Source organism: Diceros bicornis, chromosome 6, assembly GCF_020826845.1.
Source record: "Diceros bicornis minor isolate mBicDic1 chromosome 6, mDicBic1.mat.cur, whole genome shotgun sequence".
NCBI classification, from domain to species: domain Eukaryota; kingdom Metazoa; phylum Chordata; class Mammalia; order Perissodactyla; family Rhinocerotidae; genus Diceros; species Diceros bicornis.
The window spans coordinates 36,689,622-36,710,477 of record NC_080745.1 but is presented as its reverse complement, the minus strand read 5'-3'; the positions used below and the strand labels follow the sequence as shown (position 1 = coordinate 36,710,477).

Sequence of the window (20,856 nt, the reverse complement as noted above, 5' to 3'; positions counted from 1 at the left end):
TCCAGCAAGGATGGACTCAGACGTCCCATGTGACAGTTTTGTACCTCAGAGCGCTGCAGGAATACAAAATAAATAGATGCAACCTTGTTTCTTTTCTACGTGAGGAGACAGAAAAAACCACACACACGCATACACACACAGCCACCTATGAATAAACTCCTTGAAATTGAAACTGGGATAGTTAACATTACTGAGGGTCCATCAGGCGTCAGGCTCTGTTCTAATAGGACTTCACAGCTCACATAATCTTCAAACACCTCCATGAGTGAAATGCTTATGATCCCCACTTTACAGATGAGGAAATTGAGGCTTGGAGGGGTTAGGAAGCTACTCAAGGCCACCCAGCCAGGAAGCAGTAGAGCCCGAATTAGCTCTGGGCAGTCTGGCTCCAGAGCGCATGCTCGTAACCAGTCTGCTTTTCTGCAGGATAGTAACGTGTGGGCATACGGCACCCTCCATGCTTCTGGGCAGCATCCCTGTACCCATTTTCCAGTAGGGTAAGTGCCCTCTCCTGGGTACTGCTTCATGCTGCTGGAGCCCTTACATGTGTATAATTTGTGCAGTCACACAATGTTAGAGCAAGAAGGGTCTTGAGGGTTCAGCAGGCCAAGCCCTTCTTTTCATAGATGGAAAATACGGCCTCCCAAGGTCATAGGGCTTGTTAATGGCACATCCAGCACTAGAATCCCAGGCCCCACCTCCCATTCAGTGGGCGCCACCACCACCACACACACACACACACACATACACGTACATGTCTAAAGGCCTCTGAGGTGTTGCCATCTCATCGTTTCTCCATTCAGGACTGCTGTGGCCAGCCCAGACTCTCTCTCTGGTATCTGGCATTGCCACACCTCCAAGGTGTTCAGATCACTCTGGCCTCCAGGGTGTCTTCCCAAACCTTTCACAAAGCCTGTTGTCAGTAGTTAGCTTCCCTTGGTTTTTGAGAACTGAGACATGACAGTCACGCTCTCTGGGCAGAGACAGTGTGGGACACCCCCCTTCCCACCAGGAGAGGTGGGAGGTGGCCTGGGAGTGAAGGGACTGCTCACCGCTGCTCACTCACTCATCAGCAGCTATTGGCCGAGTGCCGTCCCTGGGCTGGGCTAGGCCATGGTGGCCTGCCCCCCCAGAAGGCACAGTCTTCAGGAAAGAAGGCATTATGGGAGGGAAGGGAATGTCCTCAGGAGCATGAGAACCCTGCAGGGTGGAGCAGATGTGCCTGACAGAGGGGCGTTGTGGGCAGAGAGGGAGCCAAAGGCAGGGCGTCCACCTGCAGGCCTTGACCCCCACCCGGGGAGGGCTTCCTAGGCTGGGCTGCAGTATCTGCCAGGAAGCCAGTGGATCCCAGGCTCTAATTACACATCTAGAGGGCCGGGGCCACTCCTTGGGGGACCTTCAAGATTATCCCAATCTTGACCAGTAGTCTTATTCCACAGATGGACAAAGTGACCCTCAGAGGAGTTAGAGGAACTGCCCACAAGGAAGTGGGCAGAGGTGTGGAAATAGGACCAGGTCTCCTGATTTTTAACTCCGCATCCTTTTGACAACACCATGTTCTCTGAGGCTTTCTGGGGCGTGGGGTTGAAGGGGAGAAAGTGCAGCGTCCAGGGGCTTTTGGAATGCCTGGCTGAGCTGCGGGCCCTGCTGAGAAAAGAACCACAATTTCTCCCAATCGCTCACCCTTCCCGGTGCACCCTACAGGTTGTGTGGCTTTCATAGTGAGCAGGGGCAGCCCACATGGGCAAGCTCCCCATTCCCGTGTCACCCCAGAGCGGCAGCTCTTCCCAACCCTGCCGCATTTGTAGCGACTTTCTCCATTCAGAGAAAAACACTCAAGTATAACAATTATTTTTCTTTTCTGGTATCTTTGATTTTTTTAAAAGAATACAAAAGCAATATGTAAGTCTATAGAAATAATATAAAGATGTAAAGCAAAAAGTAAAATTCCTACCCTTCCACATTCCCAAGTGAATAACTATTGGATATCTATCCTTCTTGATGTTTCTCCATTAATATACAAACAGAAATGGAGCGTATTATATATATAGTGGAGTCGCTGCTTACAAATGGGAGTTAAGTTCCAAAGTTGGGGAAGAGGCTTAAATCAGATATAGTCAATATTATCCTTAAATCTCTAGAACCTGGCTCTTAGAAGCTCAGTAGCCAAGAATTATCTTAGCATTTTATTTTTCTTCCCAGTTTGGCTCTGACTTTCTTTCCTTGGGGCTATGGAAGTGGAGGTCTGATTTGAAAGTGGGGAAGGGTAATCAGATAATAACAGGATTTCTCTTGTTCTCTTTTTTAATGAAGTCTGGCTGTGTGGTTGACATCGGTTAGATTTGCATGCTGTGTGACACAACTATACTGGCAGCTACTTGCTGAATTCTGGTGTGAGCTGCAGGGTTTTTCCCATGGCAGCCCCCAGAGAAATCCATCATGTGGAGGGATGAACAGGAGATGGGACAGAGTCTGGCTTTGTTCCCTGGTGATCTGGAGCGAGACTCTTGTCCCCTCTGGGCATCTGCTTTATCACTGTGCTTAAGCAGGCTCCCCAGGGACATGGGGGTTCTGAGGCCTCTCAGCCCTCATCAGCCCCATCTGCTCTCCTTTGCAGGCCATCCTGATCACCTGGACAAAGAGATTTAAAGCGAGTGGAGTGGAGGGAGCGGATGTGGTGAAGCTGCTTGACAAAGCCATCAAAAAGCGTGGGGTAACTTCTCTCTGGGCCACGCAGCGGTGGGGGAGTGTGGGGAGGAGGCTGTGTTCCAAAACAGACCAAGGCCCTTTCCAGGGGGCAGTAATGCATGGCCTAAGGCATCACATGGGGGTTCTTGAAGGCCCCGGCAGGTGAGAGGTGGGGGTCCACAGTCCAGAGGGTCGGGTGGTTCAAAACAGAGCTCTCCAAAGTGCTGCCCAAAGGAGCCAAGCCCTGGGACAGGGGGTGGCCTCCTGACAGGAGGCCTGGGCTGTGTGGGCAGTGGGCTGGGTCAGGTGCAGCCTGCCGTGGTGGAACAAGGGCAGTCGGCACATGGATGTAGTGGGGTGGTTTGCAGAGAGCTGTGGCTCTGTGAGTAAAATCCTCTCTGAAAAGAATCTTAAGCCAAATAATTAAGGGGACTGTACAGTTTCCACAATTTAATCATTGTGCTCTAATCCAGTTAATTTGAGTACCAGTAGTAAAGAAAGCAGCACCACCCACAGGAGCAGTGGTGGCTATGAAAACAGGAGCTCTCTGGCCATGCTCTCTTTAAGGTTGGTGATCTCTGCTCTCATGTGTGAATGGATGGTGACACCCCGTTATCTGTCCCCAGGATTATGAGGCCAACATTGTGGCTGTGGTGAATGACACGGTGGGGACCATGATGACCTGTGGCTATGACGACCAGCAGTGTGAAGTTGGCCTCATCATTGGTAATGTCCACCCCTTTCCTCGTCCTTCCTTCAGCTGGTGTTTCCAGAAGGCACTGCCTCCTTTCTCATGACTTTGTGTGGTCACCGCTTCTGATCTTGCCTCTCTCTCCAAGGCACTGGCACCAATGCTTGCTACATGGAAGAACTGAGGCACATTGACCTGGTGGAAGGCGATGAGGGGAGGATGTGCATCAACACGGAGTGGGGGGCCTTTGGGGACGATGGGTCCCTGGAAGACATCCGCACCGAGTTTGACCGGGAGATAGACCGGGGATCCCTCAACCCCGGAAAACAGCTGTGAGTCCTACTTTTCTTACTAGTCATACATATGACTTAGGGGCCACTTAACAAGAGATTTAGGGTGGGAGATGAAAGGGGCAGAGAGCCAGGTGATCACAAAGACCTGTCAAATTTGTAATTTCTGTTGCTCCGTCTTTGGATAGATACACGGATGTGGAGTCTGCAGCTTTAAAAGCACGTTTCAAATGATTTTCTTTTTGTTTAGTTAACACTATGATTGTGTCCTTGTAAAACATTTTGAAAATTAAAAGCCCAGAGGCGTCAGTGTAAAGCTGAGGTTGAAAAATATTTCTGTACACTGTGGGCACTAGCATCGCTGCTCAGGGTGAGAGGCCACGCGGTGTGCAGGGCGACTGCCCAGCGGGGGAGAGCGAGTATTCCTTCATTCAACACGTATTCTTTGAGCATTTAGTGTGTGCTGAGCTCGGGGCTAGGCTCCGAGGATACAAAGTAGCTCCTTCCCTTCCGGGATTGACATCTAGTTGGGGAGATAAGTCACACATGCAAATACCTGTCATGCAGAGGAGTGGGCGAGAACCATAGGAGTCGTACAGACCTTAGGGAGATCAGAGAATGGAGAAACTTCTTCCATGTCATATATAGGAAGATGGGTCCGAGTTGATAAAGAGCAACAGACTTACTGGGCAAGTTGGTTTTGGCCTTGGAGAGCTCCTTGCTGCAGAAGGATGAGTGACAGTATTCAGGCCAGCGTGGGTGTTGCTTCATTGGAGCTCCATATTTCCTGAAGTGCATGCTTGTGTTTCTCTGTGATGCTAGCATACTGCTAGCTCTCTCTCATCGACCCAGCCTCCCAGCAGCCTTATCCTGGAGTTGGATTCTGTCAGCCAGCTGAGAGATGTTCACCCATCCTGTTGGCTTCACAGCCTTTATCCTTGTGCCAGAGAGAAACAGGAGTTTGCTGATTGTTTTGAAACCTGTCACCCAAAAGATCTTGATACCCTAGCTGGACGATTGGGCTTTCCACCCAAATTAATAGAATTGCATAAATGGCCAGCCCCCCTCCCCTGGGAGTGGTGGTAGTGAATAAACTAGGTTTCTCAGTGAGAGAATCCCAAGTTCTTAGACCCAGAGTTCAGCATCTCCTTTGCAGCCTGAGATTGGGGCACCAGCTTGGTGATAAAGGGCCCCAGTTCCAAAGCTCTGACAGTCAAAGGTTTTTTCTCCCTGATCACTGACCTAACCCCTAATCCGAAAACCTGAAGCTATTTTCTGTGCCTGTTTATACATTTCACTGGAGATCTGTGGATGTGCTGGATTACAGTGCTGCCTCAGGCACCTCTGTGGGTGTTCTGTAATATCCGCCTTATGCACGATATTATATCTCTAAAGTCCTCAACTTCACATTCCCAAGCACATGTGACCCCAGGGGTTTCAGATGAGAGATTAGGTATCTGTAGTCACTGTCAGTCACTTAATCAGAAGTCACCCTTCTGGGCAGAGCAGGTAGGGCAGTTATCTGTGATAACTGAGCAGATATAGCCCAGGCCCTTGTCTCTATCCTTAGCCCCAATCTGGGGATGCTGCTTGGGTGGAAACCTGGACTTCTCTGCCCTCCATTTTGATTTATTCCTGAATTTCTCTAAAGGGCTAGACTGTATCCCCAGGCTGAGCTGTGAACTGGGCTCACAGTTGGCTTGCAATATACATTTGGATGGTGGATGGATGGATGGATGGGTGGGTGAATGGTGAATGGATGGATGCATGGGGGATGGGGATGGATGGATGGGTGGATGAATGGTGAATGGATGGATGCATGGGGGACGGGGATGGATGGATGGGTGGATGAATGGTGAATGGATGGATGCATGGGGGACGGGGATGGATGGATGGGTGGATGAATGGTGAATGGATGGATGCATGGGGGATGGGGATGGATAGATGTGTGGGTGAATGGTGAATGGATGGATGCATGGGGGATGGGGATGGATGGATGTGTGGGTGAATGGTGAATGGATGGATGCATGGGGGATGGGGATGGATGGATGGGTGGGTGAATGGTGAATGGATGGATGCATGGGGGATGGGGATGGATGGATGGGTGGATGAATGGTGAATGGATGGATGCATGGGGGATGGGGATGGATGGATGGGTGGGTGAATGGTGAATGGATGGATGCATGGGGGATGGGGATGGATGGATGTGTGGGTGAATGGTGAATGGATGGATGCATGGGGGATGGGGATGGATGGATGTGTGGATGAATGGTGAATGGATGGATGCATGGGGGATGGGGATGGATGGATGTGTGGGTGAATGGTGAATGGATGGATGCATGGGGGATGGGGATGGATGGATGGGTGGATGAATGGTGAATGGATGGATGCATGGGGGATGGGGATGGATAGATGTGTGGGTGAATGGTGAATGGATGGATGCATGGGGGATGGGGATGGATGGATGTGTGGGTGAATGGTGAATGGATGGATGCATGGGGGATGGGGATGGATGGATGTGTGGATGAATGGTGAATGGATGGATGCATGGGGGATGGGGATGGATGGATGTGTGGGTGAATGGTGAATGGATGGATGCATGGGGGATGGGGATGGATGGATGGGTGGGTGAATGGTGAATGGATGGATGCATGGGGGATGGGGATGGATAGATGGGTGGGTGAATGGTGAATGGATGGATGCATGGGGGATGGGGATGGATGGATGTGTGGGTGAATGGTGAATGGATGGATGCATGGGCGATGGGGATGGATGGATGTGTGGGTGAATGGTGAATGGATGGATGCATGGGGGATGGGGATGGATGGATGGGTGGATGAATGGTGAATGGATGGATGCATGGGGGATGGGGATGGATGGATGTGTGGGTGAATGGTGAATGGATGGATGCATGGGGGATGGGGATGGATGGATGTGTGGGTGAATGGTGAATGGATGGATGCATGGTGGATGGATGGATAGATGTGTGGGTGAATGGTGAATGGATGGATGCATGGGGGATGGGGATGGATGGATGGGTGGATGAATGGTGAATGGATGGATGCATGGGGGATGGGGATGGATGGATGGGTGGATGAATGGTGAATGGATGGATGCATGGGGGATGGGGATGGATGGATGGGTGGATGAATGGTGAATGGATGGATGCATGGGGGATGGGGATGGATGGATGGGTGGGTGAATGGTGAATGGATGGATGCATGGTGGATGGATGGATAGATGTGTGGGTGAATGGTGAATGGATGGATGCATGGGGGATGGGGATGGATGGATGGGTGGATGAATGGTGAATGGATGGATGCATGGGGGATGGGGATGGATGGATGGGTGGATGAATGGTGAATGGATGGATGCATGGGGGATGGGGATGGATGGATGGGTGGATGAATGGTGAATGGATGGATGCATGGGGGATGGGGATGGATGGATGGGTGGATGAATGGTGAATGGATGGATGCATGGGGGATGGGGATGGATGGATGTGTGGGTGAATGGTGAATGGATGGATGCATGGGGAATGGGGATGGATGGATGGGTGGTAGCTGGGAGGTCGCTGGCTGGCTGGGAGATCGGTGAGTGGATAAACAGTTGGGTGAAAGTGAAACCTGGGATGAAGGTGCTTTTCTCCAGTATGCTTCCTTGCTTACTGATTACCATAAGTCAGGCCTTGTTAAGAACAATTCTAAAGAGATGACAAATTCTTGAGTTGCATCACATATTCCTAGAAATAGGCTGTTGGCCAGAGGGTTTTTTCCAAAGCAAATTTTTGCTGTTCTCTGAGTCTCCTGCCTGAGTTTTTGGGGTCTTCCCTATGTTGTCTTCAATGGAATGCCAAGTTCTTCAAAACCACTTTTTCCTCCTTGGGCTGGGAAAGCTGTTTGCTCCATTTGACTGATGGGGAAGTTACAGTACTGGGATAGGACAAAGCTGGCCCAAGACAATTTGTTCAGCTTTGATCTGGCTTAGGTTTGGGGTTTTCTGCCTTGTTTGAAAGTTTGAGTTTTTCAGAGTGAGCTTCCGGAATGTCTGAGAGGCATCTTTCATCATTTATGGACAAAAATCATCAAGGGTGGTCCAGAGGAGTGGTTTTTCGTCCCTGACTGCACATTAGAATTACACAGAGGCCTTAAAAAAACGTACCGCTGCCCAGGCATCATCCCACCCTACCCACCTCCCCTCCCAATTCCGATTCAGTTGGCCTAGGCTGGGGCCTGGCCTCGGGAGCCTGAAAGCTTCCCAGGTGATTCCAGTTTTTAACCAGGGTTGAAAACGTAGGTGTGTCAGATTTGTGCAAAGGCTCTCAGTGCCCAGGTGGGCGCTAGACGGCTCCACAGCCACTCATTGTTTTGATTGACGTTTGCATTTACTGAGTACCAGTTGTACACAGTTGACAGGAAGGGCATCGTCACCGTAGCTCTGTGGCTCCTACCTTCATTGTGATTGCTGGTTTCGGGACAGCAGGGGAACTGCTCTGAGTATTCAGGAGCCCAGCCTTGCCCCAGGGTTAGACAGTCTCTCTCTAAAAGAGATCAGACGTTGACTTCTCTCTACTGCCCTCCCGTTCCAAGCCTTTGGTATTCTGGTCACAGACCTGTCTCTTACTGTAGATTTTGGTGGCACCTTCTTTCATTTTTAATTCTCCTCCTCCCCTTCTGCCTTCTTGGGCCTCTTGCTCTTCTGTTTTCTCTGTTGTGTCTAGAATTTCGAATCCCATTTCCCTGTGATTCCTTATCACATCCTTCAAAATGCAAAGAGATACCCACCCCACAAAACAGCAGCAGCAGGGTGGTTTGGCCTGGAGAATTCTTTGGCCTAAATGGTGGTGGAATAACTGCACATCTTTCCGAGTGAGCCCCCAAACACCTTTCCTTACTGTTGTTCTGCCTGCTCATAGAACCTCTTGGCAGCTCTAATCCCAGTCATCGTGGCCACAGCCCTCTCCTCCTCTGTCCCTGGGCTGCCCGTTGGAGCAGACCCTGGCTGCCGAGGGAACTCCCCACTGGTGTGCAAGTCCTTGTTCCCCTTGTCTGAATGTGATCCCCTACCCTGCCCTTCCCAGCCTCCCCAGGCCCCGTGGGTCTCAGCCCCACCTGTGCCCACCGGCAGGCAGGGAGGCTGCAGCACCGTGGTGCTGCCTGCTGGTGTGTGGTTGTAGGCATCTGGCTGCTGAGAGCAGTTGGCATCTGACTTGTTTGGTTTCACCTGAGCAGAAGGGAAGCATATCAGTGGAGAAGGAGCCCTGCCTTCTCCAGGAGGCTCGTGAGAGATGCTGTTTCCTCCGACAGGGGTTCTAGGGACTGAGAAAGGACAGATCCCTGGCCCAGGGCTTCCTTTATCTGGAAGAGGGGATGTCAGTATCTATGTATGTAAAAGAACCATCATGTAGAAAAGGGAACAGATCATTCTGAGTGTCTGTGGAAGGCAGAGTGAGAAGCAATGGGTAGAAAGTGCCAGAAGGCTGATTTTAGCTCATCCTATGGGAAGAGCCTGTCCTATTGTCACATTGCCCACCAAGGCAGGGCAGGCTGCCCAGGGAGGAAGTGAGCTGGTGGTGGACAAGCAGAGGAGGGGTTAGGGATGGGGCTAGGTGGCTGTTAGCATGACAGTATAATAGCTAGTGTTTAATGACACTATCCATGAGAGAGGCAGAACAGCACAGTGGTTAGAGCATAGCCTCCGGGGTTGGATTTAACTGGGTTCAAAGTGTGGATTTTCCACTTATTAGCTCTTTGACCAACGGACAAGTTACGTAACCCCTCTATGCCTCAGTTTCCTCATCTGTGAAATGGAGACAATGATAATGTCTACCTCATAGGGTTGTAATGAGGATGAAATAAGTTACTATAGTCATGTGCCGTGTAGCGATGTTTCTGTCAACGATGGATCGCATGTATGACGATGGTCCCATAAGATTAGTACTATATATCCTAGGCTATACCATCTAGGTTTGTGTTAAGTACTGTAAGGGAGGGAGAAATTTTCTTCGACCTTTCTAGGTTCTTCTGGCTGGTCTAAGAATTAAATTGACATGAGACAGATTAATAGGAGAAAAACAAACGAAAGTTTAATAACATGTCTACATGGGAGAAACCCAGGAAAACTGAGTAACTGGCCAAAATGACCAAAGCCCTCACCTTAAGTACCATCCTCAGCTAAAGACAAAAGATGTTGGAGATAGGAAGAGTCAGGGACTTCAAAGGGAAGGAAGGCAATCCACAGGCAGGTGAAAAGGAGCAAACGTTTGGAAAACAAGTGTTGGACGACACAGAAACAGAAGAACACAGAGGGGAGCCCAACAAACAGGCTTTTCTAGGTTCCTCCCTGACCTAGTTCATGTTATGCTAAGGTGATAGCTCGCTTCCTGAGATAGGTGTTTTTAATCTGAATTCTTTTAGGCAGTTAAGGGGGAGGTAACAAGAAAAACTTTGAGTGTTTTGTTTCTTAAAAATAATCAGCCTAAAATAATTCTCATGTTAAAGAGACACATTTTGGGCTGGCAAATTTTGTTCCCCTTCAGTACACTCTGTGATGCTCACATGACGACGAAATCACGTAATGCCGCCTTTCTCAGGACGTACTCCTGTCATTAAGCGACGCCTGACTGTACATGTCAAGTGCTTAGTAAAGTATGAGATGCATAAGAAAGGCCTAGCACTCATTGTTAGCCAGGCACTGTGCACTTTACCTATATTAACCCATATCCTCCATACAACAACCTTACAGGTGGGTCCTGCCATTATCCCCCTTATATAGGTGAGGAAACTGAGGCCCAGAGGGGTGAGTAGCACAGTAGGTGGCAGAGCCAGGGTTGAGCCAGGGCAGTTTGGCACACCGTGGCTCCTGCCTGCTCTGAGATTTAGGCTCGGGGTTGCGCAGAGGCTGTTCACACAGATGCTTGGGACAGTGACTGGGCAGCTAGAACTCAGAAGGGTGCTTTCCTGCCAGGGATCCTTGACACAGGGTGTGGCTGGGGCGGTCCTGTCTGGTCCTGTCAGGAGCAGGAACAATGAGGACTGTGTTTCTTGGTGTCTCGTGTTGACAGGCAAGGGAGGGCTGGGTGCTCTGGTCCCAGCAGCATCCCTGGCTCCCGGGCCTGACTCTGAATGGAACAGATTGTTTTGCTGTGTCACTGCCAGCTCTGGGTGTGCCAGCTGGGCTCCCTCAGAGGAGACACCGGCCGCCAGGATGTGGACCTGCCTCTTGAATCTGTCCTGCTCAGGGCTTCCTCCGGCCCCTGGTCAGCCTGGACTCAGGGGCTGAATGTGGCTCAGATGTGGCATCGAGCCCTGGTTTGTGGCAGCCTCTCCCTTGCAGCATTGGGCTCAAAATGGCTGCTGCAGTTTCAGAGCCCACACCTCACACCGCACCTCCCAGGGGAGGCCAGAGAGCAGATTCCCTCTCTGATTGGCCTGGGGCTGACCATGGCCAGAGCAGTGGGATGAGCTGATTGGCTTTAAGCTCCTCAGAGCCTTGCCTTGGAGTTTAGGGTGAGGTCAGAGGGGGAGGAGTGAGTTTCCCAAAGCAAATTGCTGATCCTTTTGGCTGGAGAAGAAGATGGATGCCAGGAAGGTGACCAGTGACAGTGGTCCTGCTGCATTTCAGCACTGTCATCTACTCAGCCCTCCCTCAGAGAAGGCGTTTACCCCGTCTGAGCTGGGAGATGGAGAGGAGGCATACTGGCCACCTGCCCACGGGGCTTGGTGGTCTCCCCGATAGAGTGATGGAGATGAGAGCCCTTTAAAAAGTACAGCATAATGCTTCGTAAGAGATTGTCATATTCTGCTCATTTCTCTCTGGGGGCCTTCTCATCATCTGCAGTCTAAAGCCTAACATTTCCCTACCTCCCCTGCCTGCCCTGCCCTGGGTGCTCTCCTCCTGTTGCCCGTCCTGGGGATAAGCATGGAGTCTGGATCACCCCACCCCTCTGGTCTCCCTGTCTCCTCGTTGTTTAATCACTCAAGTGTGTGGTTTTACCGGCCAGTGAGACTGGGAGCCTGTAGGGGATGAGGCGTGCCTTCCTCTCCCTTTGTGTCTATCCAGCTCCTCGCGAGTTGCCCCAGTGGTGGGTACGTACGAAGGACCTGACAGGTGCCCGGTGCCTTTCTCCTGCAGGTTTGAGAAGATGGTCAGCGGCATGTACATGGGGGAGCTGGTTCGATTGATCCTGGTCAAGATGGCCAAGGAGGGCCTCTTATTTGAAGGGCGGATCACTCCGGAGCTGCTCACCAGAGGGAAGTTTAACACCAGTGATGTGACAGCCATTGAAAAGTAGGTGCCGCCCCTTGCGGCTTTCTGGGGGTCCTGGGGCAGAGAAGAGTGACAGGTCTCTCCTTACCCCTTGAGTCCTGGTTTGGTGGGCTTCTCCCCTCTCTCTTTTTTTTTTTTGTGAGGAAGATCAGCCCTGAGCTAACATCCATGCCAATCTTCCTCTTTTTTGTTGAGGAAGACCGGCTCTGAGCTAACATCTATTGCCAATCCTCCTCCTTTTTTTCCCCCAAAGCCCCAGTAGATAGTTGTATGTCATAGTTGCACATCTAGGTGCTGTATGTGGGCCGCGGCCTCAGCATGGCCGGACAAGCGGTGCGTCGGTGCGCGCCCGGGATCCAAACCTGGGCCGCCAGTAGCGCTAAGCCAAGGGGCCGGCCCCTCCCCTCTCTTAGCTGACCCATCCTGGACTGGTTTCCTTGCAGGCACCTAGTGGCAGGTCGTTAAAGAACGTTCTAGTTAGCAGTAAATGCTTCACGGATGGTTCAGTTACAAAAGCAGCCTCTTCTCCTTCACTCCCTTCCTGTTCCCCCCAAGTGAGATTAGAGTCCAGGGAGAGATGATTCTAGTGGTGAACAAGGAGCTGACTGAGCCTGGGTCTGGGTTTGGAATTCCCTCTTGGTATATCAGGACCTTCTCCAGACTGTTCCAGGGAACCTGGTGACCTCAAGGTAATTAGGTGTTCCCTGAAGAAAGGGTCCTGTGGCCAATAGGATGGGGAAATACTCATATTTATCCTCCATTTACACTATTCATTAGCATGTTAAAGAAAACCCAGTTCACTTTGGTTAACTCCTCATTTCCCAAACTTCTTTTGTGCCTGAAACACCCTTTCCCCTGTGCCTCCCCCACGTGCATTCTGTCAGCTGTTAACAGCCAGAAGAAATGTTCCCTGGCACAAGTTTGAGAAACATTGATTAAGAGATGAGACAGGACAGATAGACATAGAAGGACAGAGTCCAGCCAGTAACCTGACCACTACCTTTTGGCCTCAAGATAAGAAACCCAGACTTCTCTGCCTTGACTGTTATTTGCAGGCCTTCACCCTAAGAGGGAAGAAGGTAAACTTGATCCCCTGGCAGTTTGATGTAGTCAGGTGCCTCCAAGACTAAAGGACTCCTGTCTTGTGGCTGGCTTCCCTGTGCCGCCAGGTTCTCTTCTGTGTAGCCCCGTGAGGCCACCTTCTTAAATACACGGCTAGCTTAGTGCTAGAGATGCCCTTTCGTCTCTGCACGAAGTGGTCATTCCCACTGCCCCTGCTCTGGTCCTGGAGATTCAGATAGAGCCAGTGGCTTTATAGCTCTGGCTCCTGGGAGAAGATGTGCATCAGTGTCTTGGTTAGAGAAGGAGGCTGGTGGAAGTGGAAAGGAGTTTACCTGGACTTACTCTTCTGTCCATGCGCGGGCATTTACCCCAGGATTGCTCTCCTTCGGGAGCATTTGGTACAGGGCTGCAGTAAGCAGGGAGCCATGCCCCTGTGTGGAGCACAGAGCTTCCAACCACCTCTTCACAAGTCTCCCTGTCAGCTGCTGGGAGGGGAGGGGAGCAGGAGGCTCGTGGTTTGTCTTTAGAGTCACTGGCAAAGTCAGGAAATACCTGCCTTCCTCTCGGCCAGCTTCTGGTGTCGGCTCTTTGGTTACCAAGAAACAAAAACCCATTTGAACTAGCTCAGGATAGCATGTATATTGTAATAAAGGCTATCTCAGAAAAACCTATAAAAAACATCCTACCAGGGCAGATGCTAGAAGCATTCTCTTTAAAATCAGGAGCAGACAGTATCATTGGTGTCTATCCAGCGTTGTCCGGGAGTCTTAGCCAGTGTTTAACAGAAAAAAAGAAAAAAATGGAGAAAGCAATTAAAAGCATGAGAACCAAAAAGAAGAGGAAGTAAAACTCATTATTTACAGATGGCAATTGTCTGTATGGACCACTATAGACAAGTGAATAGAGTAACAGGAGAGGTTAGGAAGCTGTCTGGAGATAAGATAGAAAAGTCAATTATTTTTCTGTATATTGGCAATAATTAAAATATGTATATGTTAAATAAACCTTCTATTTTAGAATATTTTTAGATTTACAGAAAAATTGCAAAGATAGTATAGGGTGTTCCCACATATCTCTCAGCCAGTTTTCGCCATTGTTAGCACCTTACTATGGTACATTAAGGAAAAAAAAGTTATGTATATTTTTTTAAAAGTCACCATCTACAATAGTAACAAAACTATAAAGTACCTTGGACTGAATCCAACAAAAGATATACAAAGCGTGTATGCAGAAAATTAAAATTTGGGGGGCCGGCCTGGTGGCGCAAGTGGTTAAGTGCGTGTGCTCCGCTGCGGTGGCCCGGGGTTCGCTGGTTCGGATCCCGGGTGCGCACTGTCACACCGCTTGTCAAGCCATGCTGTGGGGGCATCCCATATAAAGTAGAGGAAAATGGGCATGGATGTTAGCCCAGGGCCGGTCTTCCTCAGCAAAAAAATAAAAATAAAAAAATAGGAGGTGGGTTGGCAGATGTTAGATGATCTTCCTCACAAAAAAAAAAAGAAAATTAAAATTTGACTGGGAAACATCTAGGAACAATGTATAAGCATCCAGGGGCAACTCACAGACCCAAAGAGCAGGAGATTTCCCCAGGCCACCGGAGCACCGAGCCATGGGGTGGAAGCAGCTATTTCTCCAGCTGTTCAGAGACCTTGTGGTCTCACCTCTCCACTTCTCTCCGTGTGTCTGGCATATCATAACCTAGATTAGTATAGTTTTTCCTCCTCCTACCTGGTATTGCTTATGGAGGAGAACCCTTCTCACGCTCTTCTCAGGATTTGACTGTCTTAATCCCGTGCCATACACACATGGTGAATGGAGTTCACCTTTCCAGAACCTTCGAACCTCAGTACTTTGCACTGCCTGATGTGGTCCTTAACTCACAAGTAATGGCCTCTGACCTCACAGGAATAAGGAAGGCCTCCACAATGCCAAAGATATCCTGACCCGCCTGGGAGTGGAGCCATCTGATGACGACTGTATTGCGGTCCAGCATGTGTGCACCATTGTCTCGTTTCGCTCTGCCAACCTGGTGGCTGCAACACTGGGCGCCATCTTGAATCGTCTTCGAGATAACAAGGGCACACCCAGGCTGCGGACCACGGTTGGTGTCGACGGGTCTCTTTACAAGACGCACCCACAGTGAGTCTGCCCTTCGCTATAATTGGCACTCAGTACTCTTCTGGACTAAGGACCTTCTCCCAGACTTTTGCACCCAGTGAAGTTTTTTTGGCAGACAGAACAATACCTAGTTCTCGGCAGAAAGGTCAGAGTTGCCCACTTGGGAAGTATCTGGCCCTCAGCCGATTCTCACTGGTGTGGCTTCTGCACTGCACTGTCATCTCTCCTCATTTCGTAAGTCTTGCTAGAGGTTCTATAGCTGCCAGGAATACTGGGTGGAATGTGTCTGTATGTTAATTTCTCTTGCTTGTCGGCGTTTCATCAGGGACCTTCATCGTTATTATAGCTTGGGTCGTAGGTGCAGTGCTCGCATTCCTGTTTTAGAAGCTCCTGTGCAAGTCCCCCAAACCCTCAGACATTACATTTTAAAATGGGCAACTTGTCGACGCTTTGCATCTGAGAGCTAGAGAGAGACGTCGTCAGTCATCCCCGCTGGTGTGCGGGGCTCCTCACTGTGCTGCCTTCTAGCCTGTTGGAGGCCTTAGCTTCAAAAGCCTGTGGCCGCTAAGAACGTGGCTTGTACCTTTTAAAAGGCTGAGCGTGAATTCTAAGTCTTTATATACTAAGTTTTAATGACGGCCTGTGGCATGGTTTTTTGTAAAAGGACCTCAGATTTTTTTCCCACTGTATGTATGATGTGCCAGGAAAGTGCCTGCACTCGAGGCACAGTACTATACCTTCACACCCAATTCTAGTGACTTAAACAGATGTTGATTTAAATTGAAATAGTTCTGTGTTGCTGAGAGGATAGGGTTTGAGCTAGTTAGATGTTATTATCTGCCAATTTCATAATTTTATTTCTTTGTATTCTTAAAGTATTTGTAAAACTCTTGATAATAAACTAGCCACCTTTCGGGGCATGTTTCTTGGCAAATATTTGGACAAGAAAGCTTAGGGATTTGCATCGTCACATTAAAAAATGTTTTTTAATTGTGGTAAAATACACATAATATAAAATTTACTATCTTAACCATTTTTGAGTGTACAATTCAGTAGTGTTAAGTATATTCACACTGTTATGCAGCCATCACGACCAGCCATCTCCAGAACTCTTCATCTGCAACATCACATTTTTAAAAATCACTTTGATTAAATGTTTCTTGTTTCAGAAGTAACATATATTTGGTATAGAAACCTTAGCTAGTTCAAAAAATGACAAAAGAGAATAGTAGTCATTTTTAATCCCACCCCCTGGAGTTGATTACTGTTAATATTTTGGGGTTCTGGTTGCCCTATTTCCTTTGGCAGCAGCTTTCCATATTTACAGCAGACCACAAACTTTGAGAAAGTTCTGTATCTCACTGAGAAAAAGGCCTCTTCTAGCCACTAAAAAGTGTCCAGACTCTTGGGGGCAGGGGGAAAAGGGCCAAGTGAAAATAAAAAAGAGCAATTATTTATTGAGACCTTGCTAAGCACTGGTTATTAATCTAAGCATTTAATGAGCTCAAAGCAAAACACACATAAAACAAACGATATAACCTATACCGTGTGCCCCTGGTCCATTCAGTTAACCACATGGTACTCAGTTTCTTCATCTGCAAAACAGACATATTTTAAATAGAGTTGTGGTGAAAATCTAAGGAGCTATTATATGTAAAGCTCTTAACGTTGTTCCAGACACGTGATTCCTCACTACGTTGTAGCTGTTAGAATTTAGGAGCAGTAATGTCAGTTGTATCCCCATTCTAGAGATGAGACCACTGAACCTGAGGGAACTTAACCAGCTTGCCCACAGTCACATCTGAGGTCCACACCCTGGTCTGCCTGACACCAGGCTCTTTCCATCAGCCTCTTAGCTCCCACCACATCACTGTTGGCCAGATACCCTCATCCTCCTTGACTCCAAGGTTAAGGAACGGGCCCGAGGTCACCTGATGTGGGAGTGGTGGAGCTCGCCCTTGTCTCCTGATCTGTCTGACTTCCACACACTGGGCGCTTGACCACTACTCTGCATTATCTCCTTGTCGTGGGGGAGGACAAAATCTTTTTCAGTACTCATAGAATAATGAGAATCCTCTTTTTCTGTGTGACTGGGCAATTTCATTTTTCCTTTTTACCTGTCTGCATTTGCTAACTTTTCTACAGTGGATGTGTATGACTTGTGTCATGAGAAAAGAAAGTGTAGAAAATGAAATTAAAGTGTGGGAAAAGAAAGAAGGGGGTACCAGAGGTCCCTGACAGATGGCTCACTCCAGCTGTTGTGGCACGTCCACCCCCAGGTATTCCCGACGTTTCCACAAGACTCTGAGGCGCCTGGTGCCTGACTCCGACGTGCGTTTCCTCCTCTCGGAGAGTGGCAGCGGCAAGGGGGCCGCCATGGTGACCGCAGTGGCCTACCGCCTGGCTGAGCAGCACCGGCAGATAGAGGAGACCCTGGCCCACTTCAGCCTCACCAAGGAAATGCTGCTGGAGGTGAAGAAGAGGATGAGGACCGAGATGGATATGGGGCTGAGGAGGCAGACGCACGACCAGGCCGTAGTCAAGATGCTGCCCTCCTTCGTCCGGAGCACTCCAGATGGGACCGGTGAGGGCCTGTGTGGGGAACTGACGTGCCCCTCCTGCTTCTCATACCATGTCACCATGGGGCTGCAGGGAAATAGGCTTCTCCAAGGGATGCTTGATTTCGGCAGGAGCTGGAAACTCACTCAAACCTCTGTTTTCCACTTTTACCACTGACTTGCCACCTGTGTGACAGTTGACTTCCCCCAGTCAGGCTTCCGGGGCGAGCGCCGTCTCTAAAACCACAGCCCTGCTCTGAATTAGAAAATGTTCTTAAAAGAACGAAGCTGGGCAAATCCCACAGTCCTGAGATTGTTGTGGGTTCTCTGACAAATACAGGAGACCAGCGGGATAGACACCCAGTGCAGCCTTCCTAGGTCCTGACAGCGTGTGTGTGAGGCAGACAGGGGCCTGGGGTTTTCACACTCGGGCAGATTGGAGACCAGAATCCAACCCTTAATGCTGACCTTGCTGGTCCTCACTGGAGCTGAGTCTGTGGGGACTCAGAAGGGCTTCTTGGCTGGGTCCTCGGAGTAATGAATGTTTGTGATAAGAATGTGTCCTACGTGTAAGGTAGTTACTATTGCATTAAATTTTTGTATTTTAAACCACCCTCAAACTTACTGGCTTAAAACAGCAACCGTTTATTATTGCTCATGGGTCTGTGGGTCAGCAATTTATTATTGCTCGTCTGGGCCAGCTCAGCTGATCTCTGCTGGACTCAGCCATGCGTCTGTAGTCGCTAGTGGGCAGCTGGGAGACCTCCATCCGTGTCCAGCAGTTAGCTGTTGGTCAGCGAGGGCGCAGGAGTGCCTGGCCAAGTGTCTCATCCTCCCGCAGGCCACTGGGCTTGTTCACCGGATAGCAGCAGGGTCCACAAAGGAGAGGGAAGACTTCAGAGCCTCTTGGAGGCCTAGGCTGGGACTGGCTCAGCTTTGCTTCTGCCACACTCTGTTGGCCAAAGCAAGTCATAAGGCCAGGCCAGATCCAAGGGGAGGAGAAATAGATTCCATCTTTTGATGGGAAGAACTGCAAAGTCACTTTGCAAAGAAGGCTGCGTACGGGGAGGGGAATGATTGTGGCCATTTTTGCAAACTGTACACACTGACATAAATTATTAATTTTTGTATGAGGTTCTCTAAAATCAGGTCGTTGTTGTCAGGCATTTTAGTAACCCTAGTGAAGTTTGTTTATTGTGACAACTGGTTCATCTGTGGGGCCTTTCGTCTTTCTCGTGTGGCTCAGAGGTTGTGGTGGTCAATGAGTTAGTGCCCACCCGTCTCTGAGCCCGAGCTGTGTGCTGGAGGGAGGGCTTACAGCTTCTCCCCTGTATTTAACATAAGGGATCCCCCCTTGAAAGTCTGGAGTCTCGGGGTTACGGGCTGCCAAGAGGTAAAACTAAGCTACTTTTGACGTTCTTTACGTGCTTGACCACAACAGAGCACGGTGACTTCTTGGCCCTGGATCTTGGAGGAACGAATTTCCGCGTCCTGCTTGTGAAAATCCGTAGTGGGAAAAAGAGAACGGTGGAAATGCACAACAAGATCTATGCCATTCCCATTGAAATCATGCAGGGCACTGGGGAAGAGGTGAGCCGGTTTTGCTTTTACGCCACTGTGGCGCGTGTGTGTCACACACACGACCAGTGGCACTGGTGGTCCCCGAAACCTGCCATGTGGTGCCCGCAGCTGTGCAATTGTGTCCCTGTGGCCTGAAAGCATCAGGTACCTTTAGCCATGCTGGGCTTAGGATGCTCAGGGGGCTGCGAAGATCCTGGGTGGGGGGCCTTGCTCTGCATGTGTCAGGTGTGTGTGCACGTGTGTGTACGTGTACACTCAAAATATGAATCCAGGGAGCACGGGTAATCCCTTTTTTTCTCCTAAAGCTGTTTGACCACATCGTCTCCTGCATCTCTGACTTCCTGGACTACATGGGGATCAAAGGCCCCAGGATGCCCCTGGGCTTCACGTTCTCGTTCCCCTGCAAGCAGACGAGCTTGGACGCGGTGAGTCTCTCTCCTGACGTGTCAGACGTCAGGCAGCACTGACTGCCCCGGGGCCAGCGTGGGCTGGCTCTTGAGGCCTCCTCCAGCCTCAGTGTCATCCCTCCATGTCTGGGATGGCTCAGATGTCATAGTGAGTTGACCCAGGCTTTATGTCACACCCTCCAGTTCATCCTAAGTCTCTTCTCTGCTCTTATCATTTAAAGCATTCACCTCTTCTGGGAAGCCTTCTGGTCCTTCAGGCAAAAAGAATCTCACCCTCCTCAGTGTTCCCTGTTCCCTCTAATGTTGCCTGAGTACAGCACTTTTTACATGGTTATTAGTGATTCTGTCTTTCTTTTCTGCCACGGCTATGCTCCTTGAGCAAGGACCTGTGTTCCTCACATGCCCTTGCACGGTGTCCTATCAGGAGATACGTAATAAATGTTTGTTCAGTAAATGGGATGATACGGGGTCCAATCAGGGCTTGAGCACCTGCTGAGTACTAAGTGCTGGGGACACAGCCGAAGGTTACAGTTCCTGTCCTCAGCAAGCCTGTCCAGCGGAGGATCCCAGTCTTACACCAGCAGCTCCAGTACTGTGCTAAAGGCTGTGGGTGGGGGCGGGGGGATGTTCCGTGCACAGGGAACAGATTCTGCAGAATTACGGAGGCAAGACCAAGCCTGTTGCGCTAGAAGAGCCGCAGATGCCTCTGTGTATCAGAGGTGGAGGTGTGGCCAGGGAGGAGGCCCTGGAGGTGGCATCACGTCACACAGGGCCTTAGGTCAGGGTTTAAATCGTATGATTGGCAGCACTAGGGAAGCTGGGTAGGGCCCCCTGCCACTGGAAGCCAGTTAATCCAGTCACTGTGCTGACTTGGGGCTTTTTTCTTCTTAAGCCCTTTTATATCTCAGCAGTTAGATCCATATAAACTCATTATTTTGCAGTCTCTAAAGGTCTGGTGCTTTTTTAAAGCAGTTCACTTATACCGTTGTCATAGTGAGTACACACCCAGCAAGTGTACACCTGCAATCCAGTCAAACCTTAAATTGACTTTAGATAGTAACAGTGTTACTAAAACCTTGCATTTTTCCACTTAGGTTGTTGGCAAACAGTTCTTCAGGAGTGCTAGCTAGTTGGTTATACTAGGGGCAGCACTGTTAACCTTCTATGCCTCAGTTTCTCCGTCTGTGAAGTGG

At 49.7% G+C, this 20,856-nt stretch overlaps 1 protein-coding gene across 1 annotated transcript in view; it reads left to right on the top strand.

Moving 5' to 3' along the window:
• Positions 1-20,856, top strand: part of HK1 (hexokinase 1) — a 71,239-nt gene that overhangs the window by 37,125 nt on the left and 13,258 nt on the right. Inside the window, exons 5-12 of the mRNA XM_058543291.1 lie at positions 2,618-2,713; positions 3,315-3,414; positions 3,528-3,711; positions 11,803-11,958; positions 14,905-15,138; positions 17,397-17,701; positions 19,117-19,265; positions 19,562-19,681. Of these exons, the coding sequence (XP_058399274.1) occupies positions 2,618-2,713; positions 3,315-3,414; positions 3,528-3,711; positions 11,803-11,958; positions 14,905-15,138; positions 17,397-17,701; positions 19,117-19,265; positions 19,562-19,681 (1,344 nt within the window). The remainder of the gene's footprint in view (positions 1-2,617; positions 2,714-3,314; positions 3,415-3,527; positions 3,712-11,802; positions 11,959-14,904; positions 15,139-17,396; positions 17,702-19,116; positions 19,266-19,561; positions 19,682-20,856) is intronic.